The sequence below is a fragment of the Rhinatrema bivittatum genome, chromosome 11 (assembly GCF_901001135.1).
Source record: "Rhinatrema bivittatum chromosome 11, aRhiBiv1.1, whole genome shotgun sequence".
NCBI classification, from domain to species: Eukaryota; Metazoa; Chordata; class Amphibia; order Gymnophiona; family Rhinatrematidae; genus Rhinatrema; species Rhinatrema bivittatum.
In genome coordinates this window covers 37,388,296-37,403,491 of record NC_042625.1, presented here as the reverse complement: position 1 = coordinate 37,403,491, position 15,196 = coordinate 37,388,296, and the positions used below count along the sequence as shown (strand labels likewise).

Here is a 15,196-nt window from a genome sequence, read left to right as displayed (position 1 = left end):
CATGTTTAGATTGGACTAAGTTAATATATCTGTGATTGGCTTGTAGGTTAATCTCTAGCATTGGACACATTTGTAAGAATTTTTTGATATTTGTATGAGCCCAATTTTCAGTAGTTTAAGTCACCAGTACTTGTATAAGTGGGTGCATGGAGATTTATGCTAACAGGAGACACATAGTTTTAAAAGTACTATGTATTTCTGTCCTAAAAGTATGTGCATACATTTGTAATGCAGGGAAACATATATGTTCTCTATCCATTTTATAAAATTATGCACAGAGGGGCCTAACTTTAAAAAGCAATGACACACTTAAAAACTGGGTTTTACACTTGTACATACACCGTACTTGTGTAAGTGGGCTTTTGAAAAATTGCTGCAATATATGCCATTGAATTGTCCATAGGAAATTCACGTGTAAGTGCACTTTATGTGCGTAAATGGCTTTTGAAAATAGCTACGCTAGTACGTTACATTTATATGTGTAACTCCTAAAATTACCTCCTTATTTTTTATACGCGTAACATGTGCCATGGCCTAACCCCCGAGTTATAGACAGAAGCAGGTGTTTTATGAAGAAAGCATGTACATACCTGCTATTACCCCTACCGCTTCCACCCTGACCTCCAGGCAACCTTAACCCAGACCTTCCACTCAAAAACTGCTGAGAGAAGGCCAGGGTGTTTCAACGGCACAAATCAATTAGCAGGGTGTAAAAGCGTGTGGACAAGTTTCAGTGAAGTGTGCTCGTCTACTGCGTACAGTACAGCAACTTGTGTGTGTGCACTTCTGAACCCCGCCCTCAGAATTGCCCCAAAAACCTTTCCCATAAGGACATAAGAAATTGCCATGCTAGGTCAGACTAAGGGTCCATCAAGCCCAGCATCCTGTTTCCAACAGAGGCCAAACCAGGCCACAAGAACCTGGCAATTACCCAAACACCAAGAAGATCCCACGCTACTGATTCAATTAATAGCAGTGGCTATTCCCTAAGTCAACTTGATTAATAGCCGTTAATGGACTTCTCCTCCAAGAACTTATCCAAACCTTTTTTGAACCCAGCTACACTAATTGCAATAACCACATCCTCTGGCAACAAATTCCAGAGCTTTATTGTGCATTGAGTGAAAATTATTTTCTCCGATTAGTCTTAAATGTGCTACTTGCTAACTTCATGGAAATGCCCCTAGTCCTACTATTATCCAAAAGTGTAAATAACAGATTCACATCTACTCGTTCCAGACCTCTCATGATTTTAAACACCTCTATCATATCCCCCCTCAGCTGTCTCTTCTCCAAGCTGAACAGGCCTAACCTCTTAAGCCTTTCCTCATAGGGGAGCTGTTCCATCCCCTTATCATTTTGGTTGCCCTTCTCTGTACCTGCTCCATCGCAACTATATCTTTTTTGATATGCGGTGACCAGAATTGTACACAGTATTCAAGGTGTGGTCTCACCATGGAGTGATATAGAGGCATTATGACGTTTTCTGTTTTATTAACCATTCCCTTTCTAATAATTCCTAACATTCTGTTTGCTTTTTGACTATTGCAACACACTGAGCCGTTGATTTTAAAGTATTATCCACTATGATGCCTAGATCTTTTTCCTGGGTGGTAGTTCCTAATATGGAATCTAACCCTTGCTATAGTTACACAGTGTTATTTTTCCCTATATGCAACACCTTGCACTTGTCCACATTAAAATTTCATCTACCATTTGGATGCCCAATCTTCCAGTCTTGCAAGGTCCTCCTGTAATGTATCACAGTCTGCTTGTGATTTAACTACTCTGAATAATTTTGTATCATCCGCAAATTTGATAATCTTGCTCGTCGTATTCCTTTCCAGATCATATCTATATATTTTTTGCAAGCACCACTTCTGTGTTTACTAATGAGGATGTTGGGGAGATATCAGTTCTGGAGATGGTTTTCAGGGGTGATGAGTCAGACGAACTGAACCAAATCACTGAACCAGGAAGATGTAGTAGACCAGATTGACCATCTAAAGCGTAGCAAATCACGTGGACCAGATGGTATGCATCCTAGGGTACTGAAGGATTAAAGGGATCCTACTCTCTGTTTCCTGTCTTTTAACCAGTTTGTAATCCACGAAAGGACATCTCCTCCTATCCAATGACGTTTTAGTTTTCGTGAAGCCTCTCATGAGGGACTTTGTCAAACGCCTTCTGAAAATCCAAATACACTACATCTACCGGTTCACCTTTATCCACATATTTATTAACCCCTTCAAAAAAAATGAAGCAGATTTGTTGGGCAAGACTTCCTTTGGGTAAATCCATGTTGACTGTGTTCCATTAAATCATGTCTTTCTATATGCTCTACGATTTTGATCTTTACAATAGTTTCCACTATTTTTCCCAGCACTGATGTCAGGCTCACTAGTCTATAGTTATCTGGATCGCCTCTGGAGCCCTTTTTAAATATTGGGGTTACATTGGCCACCCTCCAGTCTTCAGGTACACTGGATGATTTTAATGATAGGTTACACATTTTAACTAATAGATGAGAAATTTCATTTTTGAGTTCCTTCAGTACCCTAGGATGCATACCATCTGGTCCATGTGATTTGCTACGCTTTAGATGGTCAATCTGGTCTACTACATCTTCCTGGTTCAGTGATTTGGTTCAGTTCGTCTGACTCATCACCCCTGAAAACCATCTCCAGAACTGATATCTCCCCAACATCCTCATTAGTAAACACAGAAGTGGTGCTTGCAAAATAGCATGTATGTGCCTGTGTGCTACTTACATGTGTATATGCCGATCTTACACATGTAGCCACAACATAATGCTCTGAAAATTACACCCTTAAAGTATAAATGCCTTAGTGGTTTTTTTTTTTGTTTTGTTTTTTAATTTTATATAAACTTAACAACTTTGTGATAACTGATACAAATATAGGCAGTGGGCTGGATTTTAAGACTTACGTGCGGGCGTAGATTTGTGCGTGCAACCCGGCACGCACAAATCTACGCCCGATTTTATAACATGCGTGCGCAGCCACGTGCATGTTATAAAATCTGGGGTCAGTGCGTGCAAGGGGGGTGCACACTTGTGAACCTTGCGCGCACCGAGCCCTAGGGGAGCCCCGATGGCATTCCCTGTTCCCTCCACCCCCCCCTCCAACCTTTATTATTTAAGTTTCGCCTGCCTCCAGGCAGGCATAGGTTATGCATGCCAGCCGAGCAGGCCTTCGGAGGGCTCTGGCCATGCCCCCACCCCCTTTTCCAAGCCCTGGGACATATGTGAGTTCTGGGCCTTGTGCGCGCGCGCCGAGCCTATGCAAAATAGGCTTGGTGCACAAAACCCCCCTGCACCCTTAAATCCAGCCGTATTTACATGGGCAGGGTTTTAAAATCTGCCCCATTGATATTTAAAATATCCATTTTTGTTTTCAAAATTTCTGGAAATTTTACATCTCTAGTTAGAAGATAAAACAGTTTTGCAAAACCTTCTCATCCCCTGTGTTTTTTGGGTTCAAGCGTGAACCAAAGACAGTTTCTCCCCGTTCCTTGCGGATCTGTGACTCAATCAGGGCGCCTCTGATTGATAGGGGTTAGAGAATTGGGGAGGAAGGGCGGGAAAGGTGAAATACACGCACGCACTTCATTTTAAAATCTCTGTGTGTGCTCTACTGCACTAACTTATGCATTTGTGTTCCCCGCTGACCCTGACTTTTCACAGAAAAATACCACGGGGGGGATATGGGGTTTCCCTTTTGAAAATCAACTTCAGAATTGCCCCCTAATAGTTTCAAGGTGTGTTTTGAAATAACACCAGGTTTATTTCAGTCTTTATCGTAGCTACTCTCTAAGAACCTGTACAATATATACTAAAGAAAATCAGACCTAGGAACAGGTGGGTCTGCCACGACCTTTCTCTTATTTTGGACAGGGAATGGGCATCGTCTTATCCCTTCCAGAAAAGAACTGGAGACGGTGCATCCACCGCCAATCATAGGAGCCAACTTTTCAAAATGGTAGGGGGTTGCTAAGCTCAACGCTGAACTCTGTGAAGGTGCTTGCTGGATATTGAGGGGTGCTCAAGCACCCACAGAGCTGGCACCTGTGCCACCAATGCTTTGCTTCCCACCCTAGACGGTCAGAGCCTGGAGAGGCAACCAGGTTCCCGCCAGTAGATCTTATGGTTAAATGAAAGTGTTAAGATGGGAATGAACATCCCAGGCAGCTGTACACCTAAAACGACTTATTTTACTAAGGATTTTACTTAATTAGACAGAACAACAAAGCGGTTCTGAGGTGCATGCTGATGTACTGTGCAGTGGAGAATGGAGAGTGACTGAGGGAGGAGGATGCTTGTGGGACGTCTCGCCCTTTCCCAAGCACGCCTCTGTGCCACAGGGCAACGAATGGGTTACTGCCCCGGGGTACCCTATTTACCACGAACATAATAATCGTTTGGTGAGCTTCCCTCCCCCTCTCCCGTAGGATATTTTGCTAGGGTGCACTCTTGTTAAGCAAAGGGCGGGCTTTGGAAATGTTTTGTATTTTTCTTGGCGCCGGCCACGGGACTGCCCGAGGCTCTCTTTCCTGGTTTTCCATGCGGTTGCCGTACAGGCATGTTGTTTTGCCTCATGACATCCCCACAGTTCTGCACTGGGATGTTTCCTGACATTTTATGCTAATTGGCAGTCCCAGATGGAGCTGGAGCTTGGCCTTTTGCCTTTTTCTAGTTTCTTTTCTGGAAAGATATAGTCACTGGTGCCAAGTAGATATTTCTTTTTCGGACCCCTTGTCCCGGGGTGGTTATGCAGGCGGGGGAGGGGGGGGGAATGGGGATCTTTCTTAACTTTATAGAAATAAAGGACCTGATGAAGGGAGTATGTACAGCTCCCAAAAGCTAATGAAGAAATGAATTAAACCAGCCCAATAAAAAGGTATCACCATACATATATATATATATATATATATATATTTTTTTTTTTGTTTTATTAACCTTCATTTCCGCATATTCAAGTGGACCTACACTACTGTTCCTTTATTTCAGAAAACAAGCTGCGTGCTCCCTTTTTATTTGTCCTTTAATAAACCTACATTTACATTTCTAAAACGTATTCATTTCTCCGTTTTGCCCAGAAGATTCTTCCGGTAAGAAGGACCAGCTGGTGCCCTTTCTTTTCCAGGCAGGCTGATCCTCTCCCACCCACCCCCTTTGGGGCAGATGCAGTAAATGCGTGTAGAAAGCGGGTGCTGAACAGTCGGTGTCCGCTTTCTTATCGCGCCCCCAAGGGGGGGGGCGCCAGGCAATATTTAAATTAGGGGGTTTCGTTAGCAAGGAGGTGACTTTATCTGTGTCTGTTTTCCTAACTCTGCTGTCCGCTGGTTAGGTGTGTCTGTTTTTTTTTTGTTTTTTTTTTTAAAGGTTTCTTTAAGTTTTTTTTTTTTGCTCCTACTTAATATCGCAATGATATTAAGAAGGAGGAAGTACAGAAAAGCAGTTTTTTCTGCTTTTCTGTACTTGTTTTAAATGCGATCAGCTATTAACGCCTGCTCCATCGGGATGGATTTGCATGTGATGAGCACTATTAGGTTCACTCCGCGTTGGACGCGTGTTGAATGGGCGCAGTGTATTGCATCGGCCCCATTGTATGCTGGGACTTGTAGTGCTGATTGTATGCAGTGGAGTAGAAGATGCACTGCTCAGTCTGTTCCTGATGGACAGGAGGTGTAATAACTCTAAGCAACTTTCACCTTGCCTTCCTGTGCAGAGGTAAAAATTCAGTAAGTTTTCCTGTTTCAGTGGAGGGATGAATGCAACATTTTAAAAGATTATTTTTTTTTTTATCCTACACCTTCCTAATGATCCAGGAGCATCTTGATTGCTACTGGAGCACTCATGCATGTGTATCTTGTTCCCACCCCCCCCCCCTCCCCCCACTCTTTTTTTTTTTTAACCCTTTCTGCATGACAGCAACAAATCTCATCCAAGGGCCATTGAGCACACTCTGGAATCCAGTTCACATACACCCTGAGCCTGGCCAGTAAGATGTGTGTAGTGACTGGAGACCCCTCCCCTCCCCCCCCCCTCCTCCGTCAGGGACTGTGAACTCTCCCTCTGCAGCAGCCCCAGCCTCTACCAGTCAGAGTACGGTCGCCGTCTATTACAGGTCAACCCTGACAGGTTGATCCCGTTCTGGATTTTGTTCCCCCCCCTTTAATCTATTGACTTCCTCTTCCAATTTCTCTACGAAAGGGGGCTGGGGCTGCAATACAGCGAGCCAAAACCAGAACTGGGTTTGTCTGCTGGGTCCGACCTGGGTCCAAGTGGGGAGCCGAAGGTCCCACTTGACCCAGGGAATCAAACCCGGTTTCTTGTATAGTAGTTGAGCCATTAGGCTGGGCCCCTGCACTGTGCAGAATTGTGCAGAGAGCCATAATGCTTAGGATTTCACTACAAACCAAGACTTGTCTGCTTTTTGCTAGCATTTTACAGCCCGAAACAGGTAAACTAACTCATGAGATTTGATGCTTGATCTTGGAGTACACAGTTGTAACCATAAATATGTTTATCCTCTGATTACCTTGAGTCTGCTAACCTAATTTCTTTTTCTTGTTTGTGCAGGATGTCAGCCTCCTGGAGTATCAGCACCATTCCCGGGATTACAGTCCTCACATGGCACATGACCTATCCTGCAGCCCCAGCGAAGGAGACCTTCTCTGCTCTCCGAATTCCAGCCAGGGGGTGAAAGGTAAGGTTGGACAACTTCAGGGAGCACTTTCCGGGCTCCTCCACTTATTTTTTCACTCTGGACGGGCTCGGATATAAACATGGCCAACTGCCTTCGGGTGCCAAACTCTGAAGGAGCAAATACCAAGGCCAAATAGAACCCTGCTCCCACCTGCACTGGTGCCACCTTTAAAGGGGGTAGCACCTTGGCGCTCTACCTTTTCCCCCCCCCACTCTGCTCTTTGGGGACTTTCCACCCTACTCTCAGGTCCTGCCTTGAGCACCAAATTCTTAAATCCAGGCGTGACGCTATAACTTTCTTATAAGGTTTTCAGAATCCAGGCCAGGTGCAATCATTTTTATGAAGGGGGTGAATAAACATGGATAAAGGTGACCCGGTAGATGTGGTGTATTTGGATTTTCAGAAGGTGTTTGACAAAGTCCCTCATGAGAGGCTTCTAAGAAAACTAAAAAATCATGGGATAGGAGGTGATGTCCTTTCGTGGATTACAAACTGGTTAAAAGATAGGAAACAGAGAGTAAGATTAAATGGGTCAATTTTCTCAGTGGAAAAGGGTAAACAGTGGAGTGCCTCAGGGATCTGTACTTGTACTGGTGCTTTTTAATATATTGATAAATGATCTGGAAAGGAATACGACGAGTGAGGTGATCAAATTTGCAGATGAAACAAAATTGTTCAGAGTAGTTAAATCACAAGTGGATTGTGATAAATTGTAGGAGAACCTTGTGAGATTGGAAGATTGAGCTTCCAAATGGCAGATGAAATTTAATGTGGACAAGTGCAAGGTGTTGCATATAGGGAAAAATAATCCATGCTGTAATTACACAATGTTAGGTTCCATATTAGGAGCTACCACCCAGGAAAAAAATCTAGGCATCATAGCGGATAATACTTTAAAATCATTGGCTCAGTGTGCTGCAGCAGTCAAAAAAGCAAACAATGTTAGGAAGTATTAGGAAGGGAATGGTTAAAACGGGAAAATGTCACAATGCCTCTGTATCACTTCATGGTGAGACTGTACCTTGAGTACGGTGTACAATTCTGGTCGCCGCAATCTCAAAAAAGATATAGTTGCACTAGAGAAAGTACAGAGAAGGGCGACCAGAATGATAAAGGGGATGGAACAGCTCCCCTATGAGGAAAGGTTAAAGAGGTTAGAGCTGTTCAGCTCGGAGAAGAGACGGCTGAAGGGAATATGTTGGAGATCTAGAAAATCATGAGAGGTCTAGAACAGGTAAATGAGAATCTGTTATTTACTGTTTTGGGTAATAGAGGGATTAGGGGGCACTCTATGAAGTTAGCAAGTAGCACATTTAAAACTAATCAGAAACAAATTATTTTTCACTCGGCGCACAATTAAGTTCTAGAATTTGTTGCCAGAGGATGTTAGTGCAGTTAGTGTAGCTGGGTTCAAACAAGGTTTGGAGAAGTTTTTGGAGAAGTCCATTAACGGCTATTAATCAAGTTGACTTAGAAAATAGCCACTGCTATTACTGGCATCAGTAGCATGGGATCTTCTTAATTTTTGAGTACTTGCCAGATTCTTATGGCCTGGGTTGGCCACTGTTGGAGATAGGATGCTGGGCTTGATGGATCCTTGATCTGACCCAGTATGGCAATTTTTTATGTTCTTAATCATTACAGCATTGTACTTTAGATGGCAATGTCGTTTTTGGTTTTTTTTAAACTTTTTATTTGGCAAGTGCTTTGATTGTTGGCTGATATACACTGGCTGTTTATCTGTTGATTTTTAGATTTGTTTCATCAGTACAATGACCCTGTTGCTGTCACTAAGGGATGACCCTTCTGTCATGATTCATGTATCAGGGGCTCGCCTTGAATGAATTTGGCTGAAATTTGGTAGGAGAATCTGATACTGAGGTTCGGGCACTCCTGCCAAATCTCCATCAGTCTGCACATGGAGAGAGGGCCCTCCAGAGGTGTGCAGGGAGGGCAGGTTGCTATTCCCTAAGTTTGCAGGAGCGGGCGGCACTGGCACTTACAATACAAGAAGAGGGCAGAGAGCTCCGCCTGTTAATTATCTCTTAAGCATACATGTCTGCAAATTGTCTTTGTTCATTTCCCTTCTTTGTCGTCCATTGAGAAATCCATCTGGGGCCAGCCCAGTGGCTCAGCAGCAGCGCTGCCATGCGAAGGGCTCCAGGGCCTTCCTCTCTCCGGGTCACGTTTCCCAGGGGGGAGGACGGCAGGCGTCGTGGTCATCGTGCACTGGTAGCACCTGATGATGGAGATCTGGAGTCCTGGAAGAGTGTTACTGCCCTTACTAGGCTAAGTGAGTTTGGAAGGAGCAAAAAGCAGAAGGAAAAATCGCCTGCGAGCTCATGATGCTGGATTCCGGCCCTGGTTCCCACTGAGCTGGAAATCCTGAGGGAGGAGGAGGAGAAAACTGCAGGGTCTACAAAAAAAAATTAGAACTCACCTAGACCTGATGGTCCGGAGGCATTGGGCATGAAGGTGGATTGTCCTGTTAATGAAGGGAAAAGCTTCTCTCTTTCACTTTACTTGGATAACAAACACCACCTATTGGGGAAACTTGTTCGAAAAAAACTGCTTCCTTTAGGATATTCTCAGTCTTGTAGAACCATGAAGTTTTTTTGTATGCATGTTTATTTCTTTCGCTATTTACATGGGGCCTTTATCCAGGCCATGTTTTGTTTGTTTTTTAATTTCTGCCTTCAAACGTTTTGATTTTGCTAGCCATGCAGTACTAAAACAGGGAAGGAAAAGCAATCTGGATTTATGTAAACATTAGTGCTGCGTCCCAAGCAGAGAAACACAGGTGAGCACGGGCAGGATGAGGTCAGGGCTGCAACTGTTTTCATGCCTCTGTGTGCAGAGCTGCCCGGTTCCCACAACCTAGGGAATTGCTCCAGTCATATACATTTAATCTGGATCAGTTATTCCTGCCAGACCTCCAGCAGGCAGTCAAGAGGACCGGCTAACAGCTGGGAGATCACCTTACCCCAGCGGATGGTGGTAAGGGCAAGCAAAAGTGATAATCAGAGTGAGAGCAGTGTAGGGAGAAAAGTTAGAACAGCTGATAGCTGGGACATATCCTTAGCAAGGGCAGTATGGGTTAGAGGGTAACCAGTAGGGGTGGGAATTCATTTGCAATGAAAAAGGAAATACTGATATTTTCTATTTTGTTGCATTTTGGAAATTAAAAAAAAAAAAAACTGATAGGAAAAAACACAAAATTATATATTTTCCTATCAGTTTTTTTTTTGAAGGGGGGAGCCAAAAAAAAAGCAATACTTAAAAAAAAACAAAAACCAAAAAGAAACCCAAACCAAAAATCCCCTCAGAACCTGCCCCCAACCCTTCCTATGTATTAAAATATTGAGATCCCCCCACCCCCAGGACTTACCCAAAATGCCTGATGGTCTAGCGGGGGTCAGGAGCAATTTCCCGCTCCCGGGCTGGTGGCTGCCATTATTCAAAATGGCACCAACTGCCCTCTGCCCCTGTCTTCTGACAGGAGCTACCAGTGCCATTGCGCAGCCCCTGTCACATGGTAGGGGCAATAGGCAGGCCATGCCATTTTTCAAACGGAAAAAAAAAATGATATGGGGATGGACCCAAAATGACCCCAGTCCTAGAACAAAAACAGCACGAAAAATGTTAGTAACCAGGCAGACTTCTTCCTGCCTTTTAGGACCATATTCACAACTAATTTGTTTCAGTTTGCTTTCCCTTGCAACTCTGTGTCTGTGTGTGTGAGTGAGTGAGTGAGTGATTATAGAGAGAGAGATGGAATCTGCAGACCCAGCAGAGGAGATTGTAATCTGTGATGGGAATAGCTACTGGGGGTCACGTAAAGTTGTCCTGTTATACTTTACTCTTTACATCGTCCCCTTGAGCGTGTCCTGATGGTTGGATCGAGGCATTTCAAGTTGTTGTAGTTTCTCCTGTTTATGTGCACTGAAATTGATTCACATTGCTCTAGTTTTTCTGTGACTCAGCTGATGACATGATTGAAGGGACTTGGAGGAACATCCAGCTTCAGGGAGATTTTAGTGCCAGCAGCTGGCTTTTTAACGATTGTTTGTTTATTTATTGGATTTTATATACCGTCATTCATGAACCGTCACAACGGTTTACAGCAATATTGTGTGCGCAGAATGTTTTTTCTTTAGAGCAGTGGCTACCAAACATAAGAACAGAAGTGCCATGCTGGGTCAGACCACTCAGCCCAGCATCCTGTCTCAGAGTTTGTCACTGGGAAGTACCCAGTTATGCCAGAAGTAGCTCATCTAGCAAGGTTTTGCCCTGGCATCCTTTCATATACATTTTAACGCTAGAGTCCTGGCTTCTGTCCAGTGATCTGGTTGTGGTGGAAGGATCAACAGACTTCCTGTTAACTTGCTTAGTTCCTGTGCCACGTAAGATGCTGGAGCTTAAGTTCAAAAGATGTTTTTGGATCAACTGTTTGCACGAGGCATGCCAGGACTATGCACGAAGGAATGTGCTGGCCTGCTTACCACGCTCTTGATTTGTCATCCAGAGGACTAATTAAGAAAAGGTTTTTTATTTTATTTTATTATTTTTGCAGGCCTGTCCTGCAAATCTAAAATACAGATTTTTTTTTTTCAGAAGATGGAGGCTTGCCAGGGAACTCCTGGAATTAAGAACATAAGAACATAAGAAATTGCCATACTGGGATGGACCAAAGGTCCATCAAGCCGAGTATCCTGTTTCCAGCAGTGGCCAAGCCAGGTCACAGGTACCTGGCAGGATCCCAAGGGGTAGAGAGATTCCAAACTGCACGTGATTGCGTGTGATACAGAACGCGTGGCATGCAAGATCCCGTATTTAGCCATTTTTTAAGTTAAGATAGAAGCGTTATAAACTTAAATTAGCCATTGCATAAGGAAAACGATAGCAATTGAACCTTGTTTAGAGTGACATCTTGCTGTCATAAAGAAATGTTCTCTTTAATAGGCTGTTCCCTTTTTTTTCAGAACCATTTAAGGTCTGATTAATGCATCTAGTAAGCAGACTCTGATCCATCTCTCAGAGCGTACCTCAGATACCAGGTTTGCTTCTCTAATCTAGAATAGATAGGTCCTATAGTGTGGCTTGTTTAATTATAGTAATCTGTTGCATAAAAGACAATCATTCCGACAGTTTTCAGTTGCCCAGCGTACTGTAGTGCAGTGATGCTATTAGATGTTTGTTTAAAACAAGGGAAAATGTTGCTTACAAACAGAAGTTGAAAAGTTCAAACCGGGGCTCGCTGCAATAGAAATGGTCCCTTCACGACCAGAATTCTGAATCCCGCCTGGCCAGTTGCGTTTTCAGGATACCTGTAATGAATATGTTGGAGATTAGATTCGGCATGCATTGCTTCCTCTGTAAGCAAATGCATCTCATGCATATTTATTCATGGTGGATATTCTGAAAATCCGACTGGGTAGGTGGGGCACTCAAGGGCCAGGTTGAGAACAACTGTTTTTAAAGAAACCTACAAACCAGGCTGCACCTTTTGGCCAGTTTTGACTTTCAAAAATATGTCTGTTAACAGCTGGCACGCTGGCGAATGCAGAATGCTTCCAACCTTGGATGAAGCCTAGATCTACAGCCTCGCTTTCCATTGCCTCCCCAACTGTGTGGCAACCCTGTATGTACAAATTAATCTAATGCATATTCATCGTGGCTACCTGGAAAGCCAGGTAGGTTTGCCTTCAGGCCTGGGCGGAGAGCTGCTGCCTTCATGGTTACTCTAAGCCAGTGGTACAGCCCATGGGGATATAACCCTTAGAAATCAAGAGCTCTGGGACTTTTCTCAGTAAGAGCCATACTAAGCTTTTTTTTTTTTATTTCCCCCCTCATAACCACAGAATGGGGGTAAAACAACCATGGTAAATCAGCTCTTAAAACTGTCGTACCACAAAAACCCATTCCCTTCCTCCCTCCCCCAGCATGGTCTTGTGCATCACTTACGCAATGCTCTGCACTATTGGCTCATTCTTAGCAGCAGTTGAGTTGTCAATGCCCTCTCTCTCTCCATCATTTTTAGTGCAATATGTTTCCTTGTTAATAATTATATTTAGTAAACACTAACCAGCTGTTCTGTTAACTATAGGCGTTTCATTATCCCATGCAGTAAATTACATGCATGACCTAATTTTTTTTTTTTCCCCTTGTCGGTATGGTTAATTCTCTTGATATAGAACAATGTGTGTTGCCCCATGTCTAGAAAGCCAGTGCAACACATGGATAAGGAAGTGCTCTGTGACTTTAACTCATTTGCACCACATGATGAAGACATTTTGCAAATTGTTTTTTGACATCCATTTCTACTGGTTTAAATCGCGCTGAGAGTAAGAGATTGTAGGACACTTGGAGGTGAGCAGGGTTTGATAGGTTAAGTGGGAATGTCTTCACCTCCATGCTCTTGGAGGTTTTTCATGACCACTGCTCCTTTTTACTGGAAGGACGGGGGAAAACAGGTGATGGCAAAAGCTGTTGACATCTGAGCCATTTCCTAGCTGGTAGCATTCTCTTTCAACATTACACTAAATTTTTTTTTTTCAACTTTAGTGGGCTTTCAGACACCTAACTATTTAGCTATGAGCGGTTTCCTCTTCCTTCTCTCTGAAGGTTCCATCTTTATTTTATAGATTTTATTACAGTTGCGTTCTTTACATTTTTTATGTTGCTGGTCCAGTTGGAAGAGCAGGATGTAAGAGACCAGCTCTTGCTACAGATATTTTGGATCTTCCATCAGAAACGCCAAGCCTGTGTGTAACCAAACAAACAAACCCGAGAGTTCGTGGAGAAGATATGGGGCTAAGCTGCGCTGCAGTTGGTTCTTCTGCCAAGATCCAAATTGGAGTTGGAAACCAGAACTCTTCTGTGATGAATGATCAGGCTGTTTGACATCGTACTGAGTAAGCACCGTTTGTGTGCTGACGCAGTTCTTGCTATCAGTAGGGTTCCCAGCTCTCTCGCTCTGTCTGTGAGGGTGACGCGCTCATAGTAAGACCCTCGGTCTACCCAGACTTCAAAGGCATCATCTTGTTTTGTAGCAGACGCCTCTCTGAATCATGCTGCCTTACTGTTGGGGGGGTGTAGGGTGTATGCATCGTTGAACGTGAGCGTTGAGATGCTTTGGGAAGAGGTTACCTGATGGGGGGGGGGGGGAATGACCCGTCGGGACACAGCAGTTTTTCATGCCCTGGGTTGCTGCTTTTCTTTCCCCTTACTTGGTACTGGTCGATAAGCTCCAAAGTGAAAATAATAACAAGAGGCTGAAGAGAAACACGCAAGGGGGGACCAGGTGAGAGATGTAGAGGAAACCATCACATGATTTTCCATGAGGTGAGATGGTTCAAAGAGAAAGCTGGTGAAATGGCAACCAGGAATAGTTGACTAAGGGTGTAAAGTGAAAACAGAAGTGGAAACGGTGCCCACGGGCACTGGAGCGCTTGCTGGTGGTTTGCCGTGTGGTGTCTGTCTTTCAGCTGTGGCTGGAAGCTTTGCCCCTTGACGTACGAGCGCAGGCATGCTGGTGCACTGCACAGCACAAAGGCGTGCGCTGCTTGCAGGAAAGGTCACATCAGTTGAGGCATGCCTTAACACCTCCCACCCCCGATTAATGATCTGTACTCCTCCGGAGGGGGGGAGAAGCTGTTTTGATTTCCAGTGTTAAATTCCTTGCATGCCATGCCGATGTTTCATTAGCTGTACAGCTATGTTTGAATTGTACTTGCAAGAAGAACTGAATGAAGAAATGTTATGGTAGTGTACTCTGCAACTATTTTATTCTCTGGGTCTTACCTGTAACCCTTTTCTACCTGTTTTGCCACCATCTTACTCCCGTTTCATTCCAGCAGAACATTAATAACAACAAGTGAAATAATGTGTCCCCTCCGTGCATAGCTGAGCCCTATCTTATTTACCTTATTAATCGTAGGTTCGGTATCTGGATATTACAATATATGACTTTAAAAAAAACTTATAGAGAGACATCTGTTAGTGATACCACGTGATAGTGTGAAGATGAAATTATATTTTGGGTGACCTCACCAAGTAGTAACACTGGCTCAGATGTGCATGCATCCTCTTAATGTTGTTGGCGCCTCTGTAATTAAATTGCACTCATGGCTCTTGTTTAGCTGTAGTACTGAAAGCGCATCCATATAGAGTGATGGACTTGCGGGAATTAAAAGGATGTGGGTTACTATGATGAATCATTTTGGGATTTTTTTTTTTTAATTGTGCATTTTTAGCCTGTCTCCTGGAATGACGCTTAAGGTGGCTTACAGCGGTCATTAGTAATTCATAAGTCCTTTGCCCCAAAGAGTTTACAATCTAAGACAATAACTTTAAACAGGTGCGTGGGCGTACATGTACGCGCGTATGGCGGCTGACGCGAGTGGACGTGGCCATTTTATAGCATATGTGCGTATGATATAAAATCGGCTGAATGCACGGACATG

At 43.8% G+C, this 15,196-nt stretch overlaps 1 protein-coding gene across 1 annotated transcript in view; it reads left to right on the top strand.

Moving 5' to 3' along the window:
• The window catches only part of NCOR2 (nuclear receptor corepressor 2), a 545,866-nt gene that overhangs the window by 147,028 nt on the left and 383,642 nt on the right, over positions 1–15,196 (top strand). The window contains 2 exon segments of the mRNA XM_029571687.1: positions 6,605–6,662; positions 6,665–6,731. Coding sequence (XP_029427547.1) covers positions 6,605–6,662; positions 6,665–6,731 — 125 coding nt within the window.